This window comes from Bombus huntii, chromosome 11 (assembly GCF_024542735.1).
Source record: "Bombus huntii isolate Logan2020A chromosome 11, iyBomHunt1.1, whole genome shotgun sequence".
Lineage (NCBI taxonomy): Eukaryota > Metazoa > Arthropoda > Insecta > Hymenoptera > Apidae > Bombus > Bombus huntii.
The window spans coordinates 4,073,237-4,096,559 of NC_066248.1; the positions used below are offsets into that span (position 1 = coordinate 4,073,237).

General features: G+C 32.5%; 2 protein-coding genes across 8 annotated transcripts; one reads left to right on the top strand and one right to left on the bottom strand.

Annotated features, from left to right (window-relative positions):
- Window positions 1–332: 332 nt before the first annotated feature.
- On the top strand, window positions 333–8,527 carry LOC126870938 (polycomb protein Asx). Of its 4 annotated transcripts, none has more exons than XR_007691476.1 (8): window positions 333–974; window positions 1,120–1,379; window positions 1,510–2,634; window positions 2,719–3,000; window positions 3,113–3,934; window positions 4,022–4,258; window positions 4,934–7,040; window positions 7,156–8,527. XR_007691476.1 is itself a non-coding variant. In XM_050629165.1 (8 exons), the coding sequence occupies exons 1-8, from the start codon at window positions 719–721 to the stop codon at window positions 6,848–6,850; spliced, it is 3,294 nt and encodes a 1,097-aa protein (XP_050485122.1). In that variant the 5' UTR covers window positions 333–718; the 3' UTR covers window positions 6,851–8,527. The 4 variants fall into 4 exon arrangements, 3 of the variants coding, with proteins under 3 accessions (XP_050485122.1, XP_050485123.1, XP_050485121.1); XM_050629165.1 differs by having other exon boundaries at window positions 4,934–5,207; window positions 6,813–8,527; XM_050629166.1 differs by lacking the exon at window positions 7,156–8,527 and adding an exon at window positions 4,569–4,612 and having other exon boundaries at window positions 4,934–5,082.
- LOC126870939 (protein spire) lies at window positions 8,087–23,312 on the bottom strand. Of its 4 annotated transcripts, XM_050629170.1 has the most exons (16): window positions 22,860–23,312; window positions 22,477–22,774; window positions 19,168–19,493; window positions 18,150–18,181; window positions 17,908–18,031; window positions 17,667–17,824; window positions 17,308–17,526; window positions 16,811–16,840; window positions 16,102–16,365; window positions 15,838–15,979; window positions 12,494–12,627; window positions 12,161–12,416; window positions 11,758–12,071; window positions 11,375–11,623; window positions 11,016–11,302; window positions 8,087–10,901 (listed from the first exon to the last, which is right to left on the bottom strand). In XM_050629170.1, the coding sequence occupies exons 3-16, from the start codon at window positions 19,487–19,489 to the stop codon at window positions 10,658–10,660; spliced, it is 2,775 nt and encodes a 924-aa protein (XP_050485127.1). In that variant the 5' UTR covers window positions 19,490–19,493; window positions 22,477–22,774; window positions 22,860–23,312; the 3' UTR covers window positions 8,087–10,657. The 4 variants fall into 4 exon arrangements, with proteins under 4 accessions (XP_050485127.1, XP_050485125.1, XP_050485126.1 ...); XM_050629168.1 differs by having other exon boundaries at window positions 22,477–23,312; XM_050629169.1 differs by lacking the exons at window positions 22,477–22,774; window positions 22,860–23,312 and adding an exon at window positions 20,310–20,450.
- Between the last annotated feature and the right edge of the window lie 11 nt (window positions 23,313–23,323).

Consider the following 23,323-nt stretch of genomic DNA (forward strand, 5'->3'; position numbering starts at 1 on the left):
ATTTGTGCACTTGCATTACCTGTGAAAAAGTATTTGGTGGAAAGCAAGATGCTTTTAGCACATTCATCTTTCTGTTATTCTTATTTATGTTACATCGTTGAAAATATCTATTTTTTTTTCGTTTATTTTAAACCATACATGTTAAATATAGGTATCATATGATAACTTCGCTTGTACTTATATTTGTGTTTTCAAAATCTGTCAAAGTTTAAATTTATGATTCATCAGAAAAAATTGTGTGGTATTTATTAAATTTAGTATAGACGACGTATAGACAGATATTTATGAAACCTGCTGGAACTAAGAAGCGCTCTCTATGTCGATAGCGCTTTCATGGTATAAATATGTAAATACAATATGGCCGATAGAAGCGGAACTTTGCGAGTTTTTCCGAGTGGCATTTTGCCAATGGATTAAGAAGCTGTGAAATTTGTAAATTCATTCGAATTTTCTACGTGCACAAATCTTTAAATGACACGGATTAAACGATACTGTATAAATCGTTCAAGTTTCCTTGATTATATCGAAATGTCAGTAAGGCGCTACTACTAAAGAATGTTTATTTCTCTCCAATCAGAGTAATCGCTTTTTTTAATTTTTTCCTACAATATGAAATAAAACGTGAAAAATCCGCTTTTGGTCGAACACAGTGTTATTGTGAGTTCATGTTCGATTAGCCGGCATTTCAATCAACGATGTTCACAGTATAGGTACTGTCATGGACACAGATGTAGAACTTGCCAAAGGTGAAGGGTGTGAAACTAGTCCAGGTTGCTCTGGCTATTCTAGCATGGTGCACAGTAAAAAAGTTATTAAACATGCACTACGTCAGCAGGCTAAGAGACGTAGAAAAAATACTACAATTGCAGCTGGCAATTCTCGTACTCTTCCAAGGATTGTCGTTAAACCACTACCTCCACCTCCACCGAATGATCCTCCTTCTCCTGTTAATAATGTACAACATATTAATACTAGTAAGTCAGATATATTTATTAATTTATGTTTACATAAGCTTAAATAAATAAATAAATAAAATGATATAACATTTTAATAATTTCAATATACATTGATTTACTAGTTTATTGTTATATATGTTAGTATAACGTTATTCAAATATAGCAACTGAGGAGCCTGCTGCCACAATGAGAGAAGTCCTAGCAAGCTTGCCAGGATTTAGTTTAAAATCTGGACGTAGACGATCAACAAAACGATTATCAGCAACTGCACAACTAGAGGCTGGTCTTGTAGATCTTGAGTCTCCAGCAAGTATCTTAGCAAGTACGAGTTTACGTGCTCTTTTAAATAGGCATACCTTTCAAGGTTTACCACCTTTATATCAAAGGAAACTTGCACAACTTTTACCGGCTGTAGATAGACAGGTAATTTTAATAATGTGTTTATTAATAATGCTTAACTTATAATGCTTTATTATCTTACTTATTTATTTTTTTGAAATATTTAAAATTATATCTGTTTTATAAAACTCTTTATTTTGTCTGTTGCTACCAGGATGCTGCTACATCTGGATTAAATAATGAATTCTTTGCACGAGCTTGCTTAGAATGGCGTAAACGTTTGGCAGAAGGAGAGTTTACTCCAGAGAATCAACAAAGATTGAAGATGGAGGCAGAGAGAGATAAGAATAAATTGGATCCATGGAAAGTTAAACATTTTGAACCCATATGGGGTGAGAAACGTGAACCTAAACTTAGATCAGGTCTTCACTGTATTACTGAAACAAGATCTGGCGGAGCTGTAACGCGTTCAAGTTTAAGACTTCGTTTAGAATCTAATGTAGATACACCTGTATCAGATACTCCCTGTCCTATTATGTCTGAAGATAAAGTCGAAGAAGATAATTGTAAAGTTGAAACTAGTATAAATAATTCAGACGAATTGAACGAAACAACAGAAATACAAGAATTATTACCAGCAGAATATAACGAAACAACGCATACATTAATCGATGAAAAACATATAGAATCTGTAAACATAAATTCTGTAGAAACGATACCTGATACTGAAATGCGTCAGGATAAATTAGAGGAAGACGAGAAAATTATTGATCTTCCAGAAAAACAAGATATAATTGAAGAGAATGAAGTAGTAACTCAGGTTTGTCAAGAAAGTATTTCAAACACGACGAATTATGACGAAGAAATTCATTTACCTCAAGATGAAAAGAATCTTCAATCAATGGAGAACCACATCCTCGAAGTATCCGAGGAAAATAGAATACTCTTACCTGAAGAGAATACTTCACCAAGATCCAGTGAACAAACAGAACAAATCCCTCATACAACCAGGGAGACATCGTCCCAATTATCAACAGAATGTACGTCTCAAACTTCCATAGATCAAGTACCGCAAATTTCGAAACAGGAAATATCTCAAATGTCGGAAGAACAAATTTATCCAATGTCTGACTGTGAGACTACAACTATACTCGAGACTTCACCATCGCACGAGCAAGTTAGACCGACCGAAATCGTTATGGATGATTCTACGTTAATTAATAACAATCAAACTGAAGCAACACAGGTTTCTCATGAGAATCCAACGGACGGTGAATCGCAAATTCCTGAAGGAATGGAAATCGACAGTGAAACGTTGCAACGTATTCACGAATTGGAGGTGATAATTTATACTGTTTGTAAAGATTTACAACATAAAATTATCAAGTTCTGTTAAAAAACAAATATGATACACCTCTTTCAGGTAAGGGGAGAAATGCGCGAAGTGTACGAAGAGATTTCGGGATGTTCTGAAGAAATAATATACCCTATTCTTGATGGAATGGAAATGGGGTCGAATAATGCCGAAGAAACTGAAACGCAAGTGGTCTCGGGGCAGTCGGAAGTTACTAGAGAGCAGCAAGATGTAAATAGTGGAAACGAAGATGAAGCTCTTCGAGAAGCAAATAACTACGTTTGTTCTGAAATGTTAGAATGTAGTTGGTCGGTAGACCCCACAGTTAATAATATTAACAATAATAACAGGGTAAGTGTACTGATAAAAACTTCAAATAATTTCGTATCTCCTTTTTTTTTTTAATGTATAATCATCAACAATGTATCTTTATATTGAAAAAAGTTAATTTTATTTTATGAAGACTCAGGAAGAGCTTCAAGTTCCATGGCCACTAGTAGCTGCAGCTCTTGATGGATCTGTGGCCGCTAATATTACGGTAACCACTCAGGACGAATGCAACGAGACACCTACTTCGACTGATTCAGCTAACCCACCACAGCAATTTATTAATGCAGATTCTAATGTAGAATCAGTCAACTGTATTCAACTACCAGTTGTTCAGGGAACTCCGTTTCAGTCAGAAGGTCTCGCAATCGGTACACCAGGAACGAGTTGTATAATGAAGAATTTTCAGTCTCAAAGCCCACCTGTTATTACCTTTCCACAACTGCAGTCCATCAGATTTGTACAAACAAATTTTTCTGACCAAAACACTACATCGACTTTGAATAGCACATCTCCAATTACTGCTCAAATTCAGAATCAACAGAATACAACCTCGCAAGTGAATATAATGAGAACGCAAGAAGAAGTCGTTCAATTAAATACTCAAAATAGCACCACACGGAATATTAGAAACACCGTAACTCAAAATCAAGTTCCGAATACCGTAACGGCCGCGATTGGTGTACAACCACAAAATCGTGCACAAAATACTATTGTTATTCAACATCAAGCGTCGGCTCCTACGCAACCACGACAAGTTGTAGCAACCATACAGCAACAACAATATCCTGGTACGGCGGTCGCTGTATCCTCAAGATCTTCGCGTTCTAATAATCAAGGTAGTCAAAGAGGTTCCAGGAATAGTAATAAAGAACAAGGAGGAGGTCGATCTCGTAGTACTACAAAAGAACCTCCTGGTGCAGTTAACTTAGAACGCAGCTATCAAATATGTCAAGCGGTAATTTTAACAAATTAACTTTTGTTAGAAGAGTTTGGAATTTAATTTTTGTTTTATGTGAAATAAGATGTATTTGTGCTATTGTAGGTCATACAAAGTTCACCAAATAGAGATCAATTGAAGGCTCATTTGAAACCTCCGCCTAGTTTACTTGCCAGAGGTGATGGAGCGTTTACGACGAATAAATCTGGTGGCCGTACAATTACGACTGTCAAAACTCAGAAACCATCACAGACGATACAAAATAAACAAGCTCAAAATAAAACGCAAGCAGTTATGTTAAGACACGTGTTTGCAACAGCACGCCAAGCTACTTCCACAGAGGTATGACATACCTCTTGTAGAAATTATATGATAGTAGCATGTTACATGTTACATTTTTTTCCTATTTTATTCTGAAAACAAGGGTGCATTGTTTGTCTAATTTAGTTTTATTTAGGTCCTAAGTATATTAAAAGGAAATACAAAATCTTATTTATAAATACAAATAAAATAGAACAGAAAAGGGGTATCATTATAATTTAAATGTTTCAAAAGTTTATTTAATCTTGCAATCTATGTTTGGAATATTCACACATAAAGTAGAAACTCAAGATTGCATCATATATTATTTCATATTTTTCTGTGTGTACAGTGCTAATCTTGCGGGTGGTTTGTGATGATCACTGTATCATACAGGTACCTAAATAAATAAATCTACTTACTAGTTTTGAGTTTCTAAAAGTAGTAGAAACAATATCGCGATATTTTTAAAATGAGCAACAACCAAAATGAAATATCAAAGTGATCTATTTTACAGAACGATTCTTGTTTGAAAATAAACAGAACAAGGATAAAAGAAATTACATATATTAATAAAAATACTTGGGCGTCATATATTTTTACTCGTGACCAACCAATTGCAATTATACCTCCTATGAGAGAAGGATATAAATTTAAATTACTGCCTTAAAATAAAAAAAAATTGTTAAAAAGTTTAATTGTTAAACAACATTTTAGGTTCCAGAAAGCAATACCGTAGCACAATTAGGATCCACTACAACAGGCGGATTAGGTCAATATATACTAGTACAGAGAACAGGAGTTGGAGACAGTGCACCAAGAGCATCTTCTGCACCACCTCTACCTCCTCAGATCGCGGGAATGGGAGTCGGGGTGCATCTAGTACGTGGTAGACCAGCCAGTGCAGGAGAAGGTTCGCATCAGGCCGTAACGTTGAAAGCAAGGGGCACCGATGGTAGAGGAGGCGGTGGCGCCGAACCCGGAGCACCTGGTATGATCATGGGTGGAGATCCACCACCTCCCTGCGAATGTAATATGCGAGGTGCTATGGTAATATGTCGACAGTGTGGCGCGTTTTGTCACGATGACTGCATCGGGCCTCAACGTATCTGTGCTACCTGTCTGATACGTTAATCATTGTTTAACAATTGTTTCTGTATAAATTAAAAAGAGGCCGTGCAGAGTGCTGAGTATCAAATTACGAATAAACATATTATTTTGGATGGAGTCTTTATCAAAAATGATATATTGCATGAATTTGAAAATAAAGCTGGAAGACCTCGTACGGGCAACCGAATTTGTTGTTCAGCACTTTAATGTAAGTGGTAATTCATGTAGCAGAGAGAATCAATGAATACAGTTGCAAACATTTCTGAATCTGTAATTTTGTATTCTCTGTGATTATTTTTTCAGTATTAATTTGCGGTTGCTTGTGCGTAAAATCTTCTCTTTATGTTGCCCTGTATTTTAATATATTTTATTTTATTTGTTTCATGACAATGAATGGTTTTTGCCAAAATTTTAATAAAATAATTTTTTGTAAAATAATTTGATTGGTTTTTATGTCTTTAATTGGTGATTGTATATAATGTGTAATTGATGATTTGAATGATTGAAATATTACAACTGTATTCTTGTAATTCTCATCAAAGAGAGTGAAAAAAAATAAATCTCTTATAGTCAGACTCTAATACCGTCTTCCAGTAAGCATCACATTTTTCAACATACGTCTGTACTATTTATTTATTAGTAGAACTTTGAGTTTATTCTTATTACCTAGAAGATATTCCTGTACATGCTGATCTCAATTTTTATTAAAGAAAGTCAGAAACTTATTCTTATATGCTCTCTCGTACTCATTTCTGTTAACATAGTTTTTTAAGTGCAAGGACAAAGTTTTCATTCATCATGGGACACTTAATATAATGGAACATCTTGTACAGGAATGTTGTTTAAGGATAACTATTGATGATTAATATTATTAATCTATTGCAGTGATGAAATCTAATTAGATAAATGGTAGAATTTACATATTTTAGCTTTATCTCTTACTTCGTTGTAAACGATTTTCTAGAATAAATATCGGATATGTTATTTGCTTCACGTTAACATGAAATTAAATATCATGAAACGAAGTATGGAACAAGAAAACGCATAAAAGTAAAAACCATAGTTCCACAACCAACATTTTACATTGTGTACATAATTCGCATTTTACAGATGTTTTTATATATGTTTTTGAATCTTTACGAGGAATATGATTCTTATTTTACCACGAAATAGATCTTCGAAAAATTAAGAGCTACTATCATATTATTTTCTTATGCAATTGTAGCCAAATATTTTACGATCGTTGCGTCTGTGTATAAGTACAATAACATGATTCATGTTTCGCTAAAAAAAGTATGTGTCATCGACTTTGATCGAACATACAAATTGTGTTTATCATATAGGTATATAAAGATAAATTTTCGTACTGATATGTTTCTTTGAAATCATAGATAAGAGTATGTAGTATTATTGCGATTCGATAGAACAACCATTGTGTATTTGTCGCTCAAATGTAAATAAAATCATATTCGTTTAATATGCGCAGTGTACGTGATGACTAAAGTGCGGATTTGGCGATCGTGAGCGTTGTGGGAAAACAACACCTAAGCGGTATGATGGAGCAGAGCAATTTTAAGTTTCTGATGCGGTTACGAGACCCAGAACCATCTTCAAATATCTGCAAAGTATACTTCGTCACAATGCAACGTACGCTGAATTCGTACTTTATACGATAACGCATTACCTGTCGGAAACAGCAATAGCTACTTAACATGTATGTACAAAGGTATTCTATATTTAAGAATGCTGAAATTAAAAAAGTAGTATTAAGTCAGATAAAAGAGTATTTCTTTCAAACCATGAGATTATTTTTATCTTTTCTTTTTAAGTTCATCACGGAAGTTACAACATAATACTGAAGATAAAGGATTCTGTTATTTCTAAGATATAAGTTTTGGCATTCAAATTTGGCACGGATACTAAAAAATTTGTATTATCTTTTAACACATTATTATCGTGCATGGAATATCTTATTCACATATATTTGAATCATTTTAATGTTTTAAACAAATGTTTTGATATTTTATAATTGCACGATTTTACATTTCTAGCAATTAATAGAATCAACGGCTGTGATGATATTTTTCCTTGGAATTTTCGCCATATTGTATTTCATTTTTTAACGCGAATTTCATTTTTTTAAATAAATTCATTGTAAACTTTGTAATTGATCAGTATTACTCGTATGTATATATTACCTTATTTCTGTATCATATGTACAAGCATAAACATATATTGCATCAATTAATATGTAAATAGATGTCTTAAGATAACATAAAAGATTTGGTAAATTTTATTGTAAAGATAGTAAAAACCGTTTACGTTTAGATCTCTTTTGTCTATATTTTAGATTTTCTTCATTAATATTTTTGGTTCATTTATTTACGTTTCAACTTTTGTTTATTTCCAAACGAAAATTTTTGTGTGAAAAAATTCTAAATAATTAATTCAAATATTTAGGGACCTTAATCATTTGAGGAATTAATGCCAAAATATTAATATTATTATACGAATTAGCATCTATACAATAATTTCCGTTATATTTTTTAAATATCACTTTAACTAAAAAATTTTACATTTTAGTATTAATTAATATATAATACGAATAAAAAATATTTAAAAGAAATTATATTTTTTACAAGGTGTGTCGTTATATATGAAAGATATTTCAGTAATATATAATTTATGTAAATAAAAATTTCTTATTGTTGGTATAAAAGTAGAAAATAAGAGAAATGCTTTTGTTCAGAAAGATAACGGTTTAAGTAATGAATCGGAATAGAATGTATTTTGGTCGCTTTCATCATAAAAACAAGATTTCTAATTATTTATAGGTATACATATACATCGTACATAAAAAACAATAAATTAATATAATAAACGATCTTTTTCAATTGCCATCACGTAAGTCGTTTATGTCTTATAATGTCATACCATTGTGACTCTGTTATTTAGCAGTTTTTCTCAGCTTAGTTTTATTGTAATAATTTTCTACAAATAGAATTTTATGTTCGTATTGTTCATAAAGTGTCGTGGTGTTTTTTTACATGGTTTTCGAAAAAATCTGTTTATTGTACATTGCTTTTCTTGAAGTACTATACGAACTATATTTATTTTGATTTTTGCTTGGAAATTATTGGGAAATCTAAGTACTTGTGTGATTAAAAAAATAAATAAACTTCATCCTCAATCAAACTAATTCACCCGTTTGTAAAATCCACCAATGCACTTTACACGTATGAATAAATTTATAACCACGCTGTTTTTATGTATATAACCCGGTGCCAGACGTTGTACCAGCATTTTAATCGTCATAGTGCAATTCGCATTCTTTGTTTGTACTCTGAACCATTATAGGTTTACATTTGTACATTTCCTCGTTAATAGCACACCTTTAACCAGTGCAAGCGAACAGCCACTTAATTGTACTAATTTTCTATAAACGTGGCCGTAACAAGAGCCACTATTTTCTTCTTTTATTTTTTAAATTCATTTTCTCTTCTCCGCTTATTAACTTGTGTCGCAATATAATTAATTTACGTGAGATTAAAACGCAAACGAAAATGTAAACTTCATAGTTTTGATACCAATAATAATATAAATATAAATAATATAAATAAAAAAATATTTCAACGAATAATAATATGCAACAAAATATGAAAATTGCACAGCATGTTCATATGAAATATATAACATATAGGTGTATAATTATATATACAATTATAAAGGAACACAGCTATTAATTAATTCGCAGAATTAAATAAATATAATAAATAGTAGACATAGAAAGCAATAAATTAATATCACAAACATCATACAAAAGAATTTAAATTAATGAATTCCATTAAAACGGATTTATAGTACAATTGTGCTCCGACTTTGACTCACTCTACGAATTAAATATATTCTCTTAAAATAAACTAATGTCACGCGGACGCAAAAAAATAACATTCTTTTCCTTCGGGGTTGTCAGAGTATTTGATTCTCTCGCTAGTTTATAATATGTGTGTGCTTATGTATGCGTACCTCTCGCCTTAATTAGATTATTAACAAAAATTACTGACAAAAGTAAAGACACTTGGAATTTCAAACACAATCATCATCAATATATGAAATATAAAATCTATAATCGCGCAAGAACTATGTGTTACATGAATACATTAGCGAATCGAATAATGAAGAAAATTAGAATTTTTCAATGATTCGAATTAGTAGTCGCATAATCGAAACTATCGCACAGCTTGATAGATCAGAATTAATTATAATTCGATCACTATTGCGTGAAACAATGTTTCTGGCACATATACGTAGATTACATTTAATATCTCAACATTTTTACTTTTTCTTCGCTGATTTTCGCTTATGATAATTTTCTTTCTCTCAACTAAATTTTACGGTAAATGTGATATTATTTTTAGATTTAGTGTTCACAACAATGTGGGAGCAAAAGGAACATATATGTACACATTCTCAAAATCCCGAGATAACTGATCGGGTTAAACATGGATTCTCAGTTTTTATGAACTGAGAACGCACATAATGCGCAATGCAATCGCACAATAGCTTGTTATCTTTTTTTATTAATACAGTTATTATTATTAGTAATTATTGAAATGGGAAGCGAAAAATAGTTCACCGTTATTGAAAACCAAACGGAACCTTAGCCGTCGTAATTAAATACTTGACTCTAATCATATCATTTTCAAATTTGCATGCATTAACGATCTACTTAGATGTAAGCCTGAATGTAGGTACGTAGACTATATTAAATGCCACTCTGTGCCGATTTCGTACTAGACTCATCCTTTAAATTCCACCATTCATGCTCAAATATATCATAGATTTAATTTCCTTTGTATACTTTAATTAAAAAAATCGTACTTTGTAGACTCTAAACAAAATTTTTAATCAGTTTGTATAAATAATCACTTACTTTGTTTAATATGTTCCTACATAAAAAAATGAACAAACTTATTTAGAAAGAACTTCATTTCTCGAAACAAAGTTACATGACAATAATAGAATAATTCCATCACTATCAAATGATAAATTTTAGAACCAATAAAGTACTGAGTACTCAATCTCGTGTAATGCAATCACAATATGTAGCATCTGATGGGCTCGCTTTTTTAGAGATATCCATGACTATTCATAGGAGATTAATGGCATAAGGAGCACAAGAAGACACCGGTACAAGAAGAAGAAATCTAATCTACGTGCCTCACTTATTGGCATAAATAGCATGTTACGCATTAGTTAAATAGAAAATGAGATGCGCCATTGTATCCAACAGAAATCTCGTGCATGGAACTTCGTTTTTTCAGAGAAAATTCAAACATAGGCTGGCGAAAGGTTCAAAGTAAGTCGCGAAATGACATTGTTACGTATCGTAGCTCGTGTTGTTCTTGAACTCTTAATTATCTGTATCACCATAATGCGGCAGTCATGACAGACTACCATAGAGACGCCTCTCAATCTTTCCGCGGCCAATCGTTGTTCCGAGCTTTGACTAGTGAAACTGGAGAATGCCTTCAGTGATGGCACATTGGCTGGACTGCCAGTGCTTTTATAACTCCTGTATGATCAAATTTTGTTATGGAAAATAGCAAATTATAAAAAAATAGGTATCTCTAATGTTAACATAAAGAGCAAACATTTTTAAAGTAAAAACCGCAAGTAAAAAGTAAACCTTTTATCTTGATTCTCTGTTTCGCGACGAGCATGGGAAGGCGGTGTGGAAGTCGGTGTAAGTATCAAAACAGGTGTAGTAGTAGGCGTAGATGAAGGTGTCACACTTTTCAATGATGAATCCTTGCGTCTAGAAGCCGGTGATGCCGGTGCAGATCCAGCTGCGCCAGTGCCTCTTAGCCATGAACTTTTGCTAGTATCTGGCTCTGAAGATGATGGAGAAAGAAGAAGACCAGGGGATAATAAAACTACCGGAACGTGGGCGAAATGTTCTGTTGGAATTCGCATCTATAACAAGAGTAATATTTTAATCGAAATTTATTAATTAAGACTAAATTAACAAAAATCTCGGTAACTTACTTTGGAATAACATTTTACACATACTGTCCTCTCACATAAGCGACAACGTTGCCCCCATGGTCCTAACAGTCCGAACCTAGTTTTTAGGCAAAGGAAACAAACGCGCCTCTTTTCTACATCTTCCTTTACACGACCTTCTACGGGCAGAGATTCCAGTTCTGCTTTAGTTAATACACTACGAATATGCACAATCTCTTCTAGGGTTAAAGAAAGTCTTTCATCCAGGAACATGTCACCCAATGTAGGCTTCTACAAAAAAATTTATTTGTTTTTAAGCAATTTACGTTCAGTAAAATTTCTAAAATGTATTTTATATAAACGACGGTTTCTCTATTCTTGAAATATATTGTTCCAATAGTAGACTGATTTCTGTAACATAATACCTGTCCTTTATCATCTTGCCAGTCTTCATTTTGATCTTCTCTATCCTTTGTACCTTCGACAATGGTTTGCGATCGTCGTGGTTGTCTTGCTCTCGGCTGAGGACTCAAACTCGGACTAGGGTTTACGCTGATATTGGGACTCGGACCTTGACTTAACGATGATTCTGTTGCACCTGTACATTGAGTACGACTCTGTGGCCTTGAGTGAGGAAGAGACGTGGTACCAGTTAACGCTGTAAGTGCTATACTACGTCTTGCTGCGTGTTTTCGAGCCGATGCTCTTCTAGATGGACACTGTGTTGCGAGATCATATGCTAAAAGTAATTATTTTTGGATATATATATTTTCCAATATCCGGTTTCATTCATTATGAATTAAAACACATAATAATTACGATAATTACATTCAAGTTGCGCATCACAAAATCGATGATATTCATTCCTCGTCAAACGTAAACCACCAGTTTTTCGCCAAGGATTAGCAGAACTTGCTTCGTCGTCATCCCTTTGATCTTTATGCCTACTGCGAGCATTACCCCTATCTACAAATGTGTAATCTTTTAGTTGCCAGTAATTTGATCCTTCATCCTCTTCTTCAAATCTTGTTACTGCCAATTCATCGTTGTAATCTTCGTCATCATCTTCGTCTTCTGCATCGAGCTATTTTCAGAATATATACTAACTTAAGTAAAAAGAATTCGAAACGAAGATACAAAAAATGAAGAATTATAATCTACCTTTAAATCAAAATCTACAGGTATTACTTTTCTTTTATTTGTCGTAGAATTCGTGTTGTCCAAATCCCTTCGAGGAGGTTTCGGTACTGTAGGTGATTCACTATCCTTGATATCAGCAGTACTTTGGATTTGATCTAAAAAACGTCATTCATAGAGATGGATCCCAAAATATACATCAATCATTGTTATCGGAAGAATAGTTGCGTGTATGTTGATGACTAATGAACATGACACGTGACCGTAAAATTGTACAAAAAAAATATGGTTAAATATTCACAAAGTTGTGGTACCTCAGTAAATCCTAAATACATACATAATTGCCTCCTGCGCGGACGCATAAGATTATAAATACACTCATTAAAATTACATAGAAATATTTATAAAAGAGAAAAATATCTTAGATCTTTCAGTATCAGAAATAACTAATGCTCCTATAATTCAATAAAACTGAGATCAATGTTCATAGTAAATTCTGATCGCTACATTTCAAGTATTATGATATTATGCAAGTTATTATGCAAAACGCAATCAGGCTAACAATCCGTGAAATTTGTTTTAAGTAGCTGTTGCATCAATTGAAATATAGCTAAAATGAATTCATCGTCTGCAGCCCAAAAACATTTCTATATATATTACCCGTTGTTATGTTACTGGCCGAAAAAAAGATGAATGGTATGATTACCTGCGACCGTAATGCGCCTTCTACGCGACTTACGATTCCTGTTTCCCGGAACCCTAATTTCTGGCTTGCCGATTCTCTGCCTCGGCTGCGGAACCGGTGGTACGTTCGTTCTGTTACGACTCGCGGTAGTCGGTACGTTGGTCGTAACCGAGCCAACTGTAGTCGTGACCGCGGCATTCGTCTGATTCTCTGCCTGCAACCACTGTGCCGCCACATCCTGCGCGGGTTCCTGTTCCTGCTCCGGTTGCGACGGTGGAACTTCACCCAGGACTATCATGCGGGACTCACCGCCTACGATCGGTAATATTATTCCTCTTTTCTATATTTACTCTTTTCTTCTGCTAATATATACAGTATGTCCGGTTTAATCTTCCTCATTCTGGCCTGTCTCACGTATGGCAATCAGTGTTTTAATGTTTCAACATAAACAATGATCCAAACAATCCCACGTCAAACAAAGTATCATGATTTGAATTCTAGAATATTAGAGTAGAATACTACATTCCTCGATGTTTTCCTTCATTTTTGTCTACTATTTCTAACAGCTGATGCTTTCTTTTTATTTATACTTTCTGATAAGTCTTTTAATATAGAAAGGCCAAGATTATTTAGACGCAGGTTTAAATTTGTTTAAAGTGGAGATTATATCGTTAAAATTATACTTTTCTCTACCTTTACTTATTTTTCCTCAGTACAGGATTAAAAGGATTGCAGAATTAAACGAAGTATTCACTCCAGAAGAATTATTAACGATTTTAAACGTGTTTTGCATGTTAAACAGTTTAGTAACAAAATGGCTATGCACATTTAAACCGAACATACTGCGTGTCAACATAATTCTTTACAATGGCTCTACTTGCGACGATCGCGACGTCCAACCGGAAGTTACTAGTTCTGTTGATTCTTCTACAATCTTTTGGCTCGACTTGACGATCTCACAGCCTGTGAATCAAGACGTTCATCAATTTGAAACGTTCCAGTTAAGATCTCATAAATCCATTGTTTCTCTTCGTTCGATAAACAATCAGAAATATTGGATTACCAGCGTCCAAGCTGTTCTCCTTGTTCATCTGTTCGTTTTATCCATCCTGTCAAATCCTTGGCCCACCGTGATGCTTGCAGATCCACTGGTAGGGACTGTACATCAAGCACACGTGCTCGTTAGTGTGCCTATCCTCCTTTGCACTTGACTTACTCGTACACGTTTAGACGCAACCCGATTGAATTTCACGCTCGAGCTGCACCTTTTACTTTTTCCCCGGAAACGCGCGAACGAGACAGAACGAGAAACAAGGAAATACGGTTGAAGCGAAGAAACGAATGAGCAAGGCCAACAGTACGAGCGAGCGACACGCGAGAAATCAAGCAAAGATTTAGCGGTCGCGTTGTACGATGACGTTTCGGGCGACGTCAGCTCTCGCCCTCTTGTGCGCTTTCGGTTATTGATCGCACGAACGGTCTGGGGCTTGCGATGCTTTAAGCCGGCCTATCGTCGCCAATCATGATTCATACAGATCGACCCTTCTTTATCGCGATAAAAAATATTCGTCACGATCCGTACCACCCCCAACGGACAATGACTAAACACGAAAATTATTATCTTCCTAATATTCTGTTGACCAAAATCATTACACTGGTCTCTTTATTGCAAAGTAGCCAATGTGTTTAATTTAGAGAATATTTAATAATACATATATCGAAATATCAAAGTATCGTTGGGATACGAGCATTAAATGATTATCATTATTGTTTGTATTATTATTATTATTGGAAAAATGTGAAGACACGGATACCACTGTACTGGTCGCACTGCGTTCGAGTTGTCAAATTCTACTCTCAAGAATTGGGATACGAACATTAAATGATTATCATTATTCTTGCTATTATTATGATTATTATTATTGGAAAAAAATGAAGACACAGATACCACTGCCCTGGCCGCACTGCGGTGCAATTGTCAAATCCTATCCCGCAAGAGTATGTTAAGGCTGAGAGATGTGCGACCCTGTATGGGCACTGCGCTCGCGCTCATCTCCTCGCGCATGTGTATTCTCGGTTGAATATATTTCTATAAAAATGCAATCGCACGTGTGCAACGCGTGGCTGTGTATGCACACCATGTTGGTCCATAAAATTCCAAGCATACGGATGCAACGGTATTGATGCATCTCGGTTAAAATGTTTCTGCTTATGATCGATATATAAGCATATATCTCTTCTCTTTATGCATGCTTCTATAGGAATACGAAAGTTGTTTACTTCAAACACTACATACTATTATCTATTTTCTATACGAGGAATGAAGTTAAAAGTTTTGTTTAGAAATTGAAAGAAGACACAGAATAAAATATAGCTCACATATGTATTGTGGTTCTTAGTTTTAATCGTCATTCTAGGCAGAAGAAATATATCACTACACATTTTGAAATTTTCGCTCATTTTATAGTTCAGCGAAGATTTATTGAGGTACCACAAAAACCGATAACCAGTACGATTGATTGATATGTAATGTCGCAATTATTGGTGTACGAAATATGAACTGAATGCGTTGGTTTCATGAATTTATTATATAATTGTACACGAACAGAGGAAATATATTTTATAAAGCAGTATGACATGCACAAAGTTATCGTTGTGTATGTAAATATGAAATACAACTTACCACTCTGAAGAGATATTCTTTCGGTCTTAGGAACGTATCTATTGCGCGACGACCTTAAATTTGGCGGCTTCTTTATACTTTCCATAAGTAATTCCCGGAGAGTCCATTCCTTTTGCAAGGGTGGCAGCTGTCTTTCAGATGCCTGTATAAAATTATGTCTCTAAAATCTAGTAAAACTTTAAAAAAACTGCAATTTTTACCATTCTTATATTGGAATCTCATTAATGAAGTCTGAATAGAGCATCGTTTTCAATAGCATGTTACCTTTTTTAAAGGCGGTCTACTCCGAATAAATTCAAGAATAACAGCATGCGCGTCTTTTCGCAAATGTGGCGTCGGGGATGGTGTCTTCCTCAAACGATACCTCCTTTTTCGTATGTCGTCCATCAAAATTTCATACGGAGTTAATTCAAACTCAGCTCCCTTTCCACGTCCACGTGTAGTATTCTTTGAACCCAAATTAGCTTCCACTTTTTTTAGCTTTACACCTTTCCTTAATTCCTGGATAACTTGCACCCAAAATCTTGCCTATTAAAATAGTTATTTTAATTCTTCCGATCTCGTAAATGCAATTGAAGCTTTAAAAAGAGAACATACATATATATTAGATGAACATTTTTTCTAAATTTTACTAAGTACCTTTTTGTTGTTTTTACTTATAAATAAATTATATGTTACCAATGCTACTTATATAACACAGAGTATTCAAAAAGCCATTAAATACTTGAATTTGTAAAATAGACTAGAAACATAAAAATTGACTAACTTTTGAAATATTTTGCATAGATAAATTTGAAATCAAATCAGCACATGCATTTAAAATATAATGACCGATAATATTGTTCTAACTATGTAGAAAACAATGCTTGATAATAGTGAGACTAATCATGCTACATGCTCAATAATTAAGTACATAACATATCACTCTAACATATCGCTTTCACATGCGCAAGTATTATTAACAATCACGTACTTGTATAGCCCTCCAAATCCTAATGTCAGTCTATAACGATAGAGAGTCAAGTCAATAAATCGCAAATATCTTATCTCTGCAAAGTGACAAATAACTTTATGCGACACAGCAATGTCAACTGTTCTATTTTACGCGAGTTATAGCACGTATTTATGCGTGGTTTTATAACACAATTCAAATGCGACTATTTCATTATTTTATTATATTTTGAAATTTACTCATTCTTATTAAGAAAATATCAAGAAATATCGAACAAACTTGATATACGATATATATAGATATTATTAACAAGATGTTTCTGTATTACAGTACAACAAAAATATTTTTACAGACTAGGTGAACACGTTTAATTCACGTGAAATTTTAACACGTAATATTCGTATCTCGAAACACTCTATCTCAATTTCGTAAAACAAGAAACAATGCTACATTTACATAAGCTCGCAACATGAATCATATAATATATTTTTCGTGGTTGATCCATTGTGAAATCTTACCCAATCAATAAAATCTAACGTATCAAGGTTTTGAACAGACATCGAGGTTTGCTTATTGACATCAGTAACAGATTCCCTTTGACTAGCATGTACTTTATCAGCCGCTACTGTATCCAAAAAGTGCGACAGTTCCAAAGCCTCTGCTACCAAAGCCCGTATTACAGCCTTATAATGAATTTCAGCAGATTCCATAGAAGTTTGCATATGCCTGGTACATAACTATATATACATTTGTTTATATATTTTCATAGAGTTTATTATACAAATTTCGAATTTTTGTTTATATTATCTTCATATCATATGTATTATTTGCATATGTGATAAGGTAAATAAAAAATATATTTGCTTATTTTACTTACTTGCATTACATTTTTTAATGAATACACCGATGATCTTTCCTCATACATATCGTTACTTTTTTGCGATGAAAATTCATCTACATCGGCATCACTGGAATCACGTTCAATACCCTCGTCGTCCGTTTCCTGCGGACGTTCTTCCGTTTCTCCTTCAATTTCTGTGCAACAAGAAAAATAATTAATTTTACATGACTCCTGTGTATGTTTTTACTGAATTTTATTTTTTATAAATTAATTGTACCTTGATCGGCGCTTGTCATTAATGTTATAAGGGCTTCTAAATCCGGTGATAAAGGCCTTTCTTCTTGTTCATCTAGGCCGAAATCAAGCGTTTTGAATATCATCATGCCTAGTGAGAACATTGCCTGCAAAAAATGAAAATATACTTTTATTTTATATATATATTATATATATTTCATATTAACGAAATAATATAAAATATCATAGCTTTTTCATTAAAAAATAATATTTAAAATTGCTTACCTTTTTCTCGGATACGCGTGGTTTTTCCGATTCTGTAACAAACACATCAGGAAATAGATAAAAAAAAAAAAGTGGATTCTAAAATTATAAAATGCTTTGTACATGATCAGAAACGATGATTGATTATTTCCATACGAAGTTCAATAACTTTCGATCGTCTCTTTTTTGCGATCACGTATATTAATAGTCTTATCGAGAAAACTGCTCACAGACACAATTAATTAGTATTGCTAATCAGCCTACAAGCTTACGATACAAACACCCTGAGTCATTCGTAAATTTTGCACTTGATTTACAAACGAATGTTAGAAATTATGTAACATTTGAAATATTTTGAATTATAAGCGTTTGTAAACGTATACTGTATAATTTACTATACAATTACTTACCGTCTACTGGTATATTATAATATATACTAAAATATTATATTACATTAACATAACTAATATCTATAGATACATATTGTACTTAAATATATTACTATACACATAACTGTACAAAAGAATGCTATATGTATAACAGAAGATTATATACCACATACCATACTATATACATATATCATATTATAATTTATAGCACATGACTATATAATAATTGTATGATATTTATACTATAAATCGTAAAATATACCAACTATACAATAATTATACATAGACATATAGTGCAATGACTATATTGCAACTACATTCGGCAATACAGTGAACCTTGGTGCAACCCTTTCCTACTCAGTAGAAGCACAATTATTAGGCAATAATTATTATATTATAATTGACGCGTGTAATATATATATTAAACAACATATTGTACGAAGAATTACTATATAATGCATTCCATGTTTACTATCATTTTTATCGATTTGAATTAATTTACATATATATATGTATATGTACATATATATCGTATCATCATTCTATATCTGTTCTGTTACTGATTACAAAACAATACATCGATAAGATATTCCACGATAAAAGATAGTTGAGTGTTTCTTTGAAGAAACCAAATGATTATATCAGCTCACCGATTAGATCGCCAAGCCAAACATCGCCATCCTTGTGAAGGACGATCTGTGATAACTCCGAAAGTTCGTAGAAATTATTTTCTGACAAACGTGACAAACTCTTGGCGGTTTGATAACACAAGGCCCATGCTTGCTCTTGGCTGATCGGTCCATTGAAAGACAGTAGAATATCTTTAAGATTTAGTCGACCGTTTGCGTCGAGTTTGCACCTCGACCTTTTTATCGGTGTCTCCTCTTCTTTATTCTCGTTCGCTTTTTTCTCATTATCGGAGACATCGAGACCGTCCTCACACGACGTGGAAATCCCTTTGTGCGTCGTCATTTTTCTGTAATTTCACCAAAGAATCTGCCGTTAGATATGCTTATATAATTTTACAATTCAAAAAAAGGAGGAAAGCGATTCGGACACGCGATCAAAGTTCATCCACGAGTTTAAGATTTAAACCTAGATCCTTTGCGTTAGTAGATAATCGTTTTATCAGTTGCGTTAATTTGATGTAAATACTCAGCTTCTTTTTATGATAATAATAAATACGAGCACCTGTTATTAATATAACAATCAGATAATAGCAGTATACACTATTGTTACACAGTGGACATTTGAATACCATGTACTCGAATACTACATTCACACGACTGTATGAGCGCTAAGTTCGAATTATCGTTGTTTTGCACGATATACATATTAATAATTTTGATAAGAACAGCGTAAAACAATGATGATAATCATAAAGTTACTTAAAGATTAAGGATATGTTCAAGGATAAAATCATTAAAAAAATTAATGAGAATCATAACATATATGTGTATGTAAGGATCAAATATAAATAAAAAATTTTAATTATACATAAAATATATATTATATATTAATTATTAAGTGTAATATTAAGTATAAATTAAAAAATATATATTTCGTCTAAAATTGATATGTGTTAACATTAATAATTAAATAATGCGGCACTTGCAACAAAAAATTCAACTATAGAAGAATTGCGCATTGATATTTTATTACTATCTTTTCAGTCCAAATATACATAAAATTATTTTTGTTAGAATACTTTCTTCGTCTTTTTTAGTCAAATTAAATATGAATTGTTCATAAGTACATAGCTCCACAATTTTTCGAATCAATTAAAACTCACTTTAATCACAACCATGGACCCAACTCGAATACGTTCTTCAAATTATGTGAGAACAGAACTGACTAAATATCTTTCTGTTCTTAAGAGCTATATAGAAGCAGATAAACATTTACGACCAGTTGTCATCACGCATGCAGTGACGACATACTCGTGAAGCTATAATGTATCGTGAACACAGTGCAGTGCGACATCTTTGTAACACTACGATTTGCAAAGATTATATTTTTAATGATAGGAGCGTGCGATTTTACTATTAGATATATTGAATATTAGGTAATAAATATTAGAAAAATATTTATCAAATAATAGAACGTCCGTACAAATATTTCTCTTAATTTGATACTGAGAAGAATCAAAGAGAAACATGGAAAATTCGTTAAAAGAACAGATTAATTAATATTTTTCACCGAGATAATATTGAATATATATATATCCAAAAAATGTTGAATCGTAGCTGAAATATTCATCTGTATTTGTTTTATTCGCCAAATATACATACATACATATGTAGTATAATCTTATTGTGTATTATTTTTAGTGATCTTTACAAAACTTATTCAAAAAATATCAATAAGCAAAATATTAAATACTCTAGAAGTTTGTAAAAGAAGTTTGTACTTGAAGAAATTGATTACCGAAAATATTCGTGATGTAATAGATGGTAAAAAGTATAATTGTAGTTAGATTTTTCTTAACATCCGCTATGAATTTTCTGAACAATATAAGACGTATGAAGATGCCTATATGATCACATATCGCAACATATCGCAACCTATACGTCGTATTGTCCAAATTAATGAAATATTCTTGTAAGTGTATTTCGACTTTCAGATGTTTCTTTCGTTAGAACTTAGAATGTCAGTTCGCGCAAATCGCCCATTGTAACTACAGGATAGCTTAATGATTCTCAATATGCAATATCGCAATATGCATCGCATACGCCCATTTTACTGATCAAAATCATTGCGCAACATTTCCGTAAAAAATTCATTCTTGACAAATTCAATTAAAAAATGACATTGACATGAATAATTCCAGATAATAGTTCGATCTAATCTTCTTTTTTCTTGACCTTATTTTTAAACTCTTCAATACATATGTATAAACTTGATATGTACTTAATTGCCAATTGATTTTCGTATCATTTAAGATTACATTACCGAACCGTTTCAATAAATTTTACACACAGATGTGTATATAGTACTTTCAAATTACTAGTTACAAATTACATGCGATCCACTCATGCATTACTATATATACAAGTTTAGGACTAAATGCATAAAAAAACTACATGTATACTTCTGCTTTTTCTTAGAATATGCCATTTTTATATCAAATAATTTCTTAAAAGACCGTAAAAATCTTTATCAATATATAAATTTCTGTGACAAACTAGGAATTGATAATTTTGACTACTCTAGTAGTTCTAGTATTAATCAATATTTTACATACAAATACGATCGATAAAATAAAAGTTCTGCGAAATAATTTAATTAGATGTACTATTTATATTTATGCTATATATGTTTAAGATATTATGTATACAAAATATCGCAAAAATTGTTTATGTATTTGACAAAATGATTTATATAGCTTTATTAATATTTTACAGTAATAGTTTGATTCCTTAATTTTAAGTTGAGATATCACCACAAAAGATTTGTTTTATTTTAAAGACCAATAAAGTCAAACAATTAAACGTAATTAAATATTTTATTATTATTTAATATCAAACGAATGGTAGCTTCTCATTGAACGATAATATTAAAACAAGATTCACATGAAATGAAATTTCACCCATGATAGTATATATTAAGGATAAAAACAATTAACAAATAGAGCAATTATTGACTATTTTTAATGAAGTTACAGAAGGATATAAATAATGGAATTGAACACCTATCTATAGTATCCTTTGTCAGGGTTTTAAATCATCCCATAACTAATTTATATTCCTAATAAAATTCGCATTGCAGTATCACCTTGTAAATTGTAAATCAGGAGTATCATTCATCAATACCTACATATTTTGGAATGTATAAGTGACAGAATATATACAAATCCACAATATGTAAGATATATGTTATTACGTGAAATACGTATTATGAACAAATCGAATAATAATAAGGATCATTGAAAAATGTTAATAGTGAAATATAATACGTACTTTTGATTATTTAGGTGGTTGACATGCAAGTTATGACGCAAGACACGTTTCAAGATTTTTCACTACAGCTATCACTATTCTATTCATCACTGGCATGAGAATTTTTGCATCACTTTTTCGATTAGGTAAAAAGATTGTTTTACGCACAAACAACCTTTCACATTGAACTTTCCTCTTGTGACTTTTAACATCGGTCATATTAATTTTCCTGGAGTATATTGACAATCGAGACTCGACATGATATTTTGTTTATACAGGCATGATATTTCCTCGATTTATCGTTGCAACGAAACGTTTCCTTCAACATTGTAGGATTAAATGAAACATTCAATGTATATATATGCGTATCCTTTGTTCGATACTACTATAAGTTATAAGAATACCGGCAGTATGTAGGTTTTTATATGTTGCGGAATTTTCAGCTTGTCAGAGTCTCGACATATAGTACACTTTCAGTGAATTTAATTACAATAAAAAAAAATTGACTTGAAACTCATTATAACATTTAAACTAGTGATCACTGGTGGTTAAATATTGCAATACAGGCTGAAACGTAACGCGACTGAAACTACTGAATCGCTACCATCCGATCCATAACCTGTACTTTTACTATATCTATACCTATGTGATTTATGTATATATACATGAGTTGCCAAGTGCAATGTTATAAAGTAAGTACAGAACACATGGATAAATCGAATGCATTCAAATAATATCACAAACTGTTATTTTATCTTTACTGAAAACTTCAATTATATTTCATCTGTTATCTACTTCTTTATCTACTTGGGCTCTGTAAAAAATGATATTAAAATTAGTAAACAAATTATTATTAGCGAAGAATTAA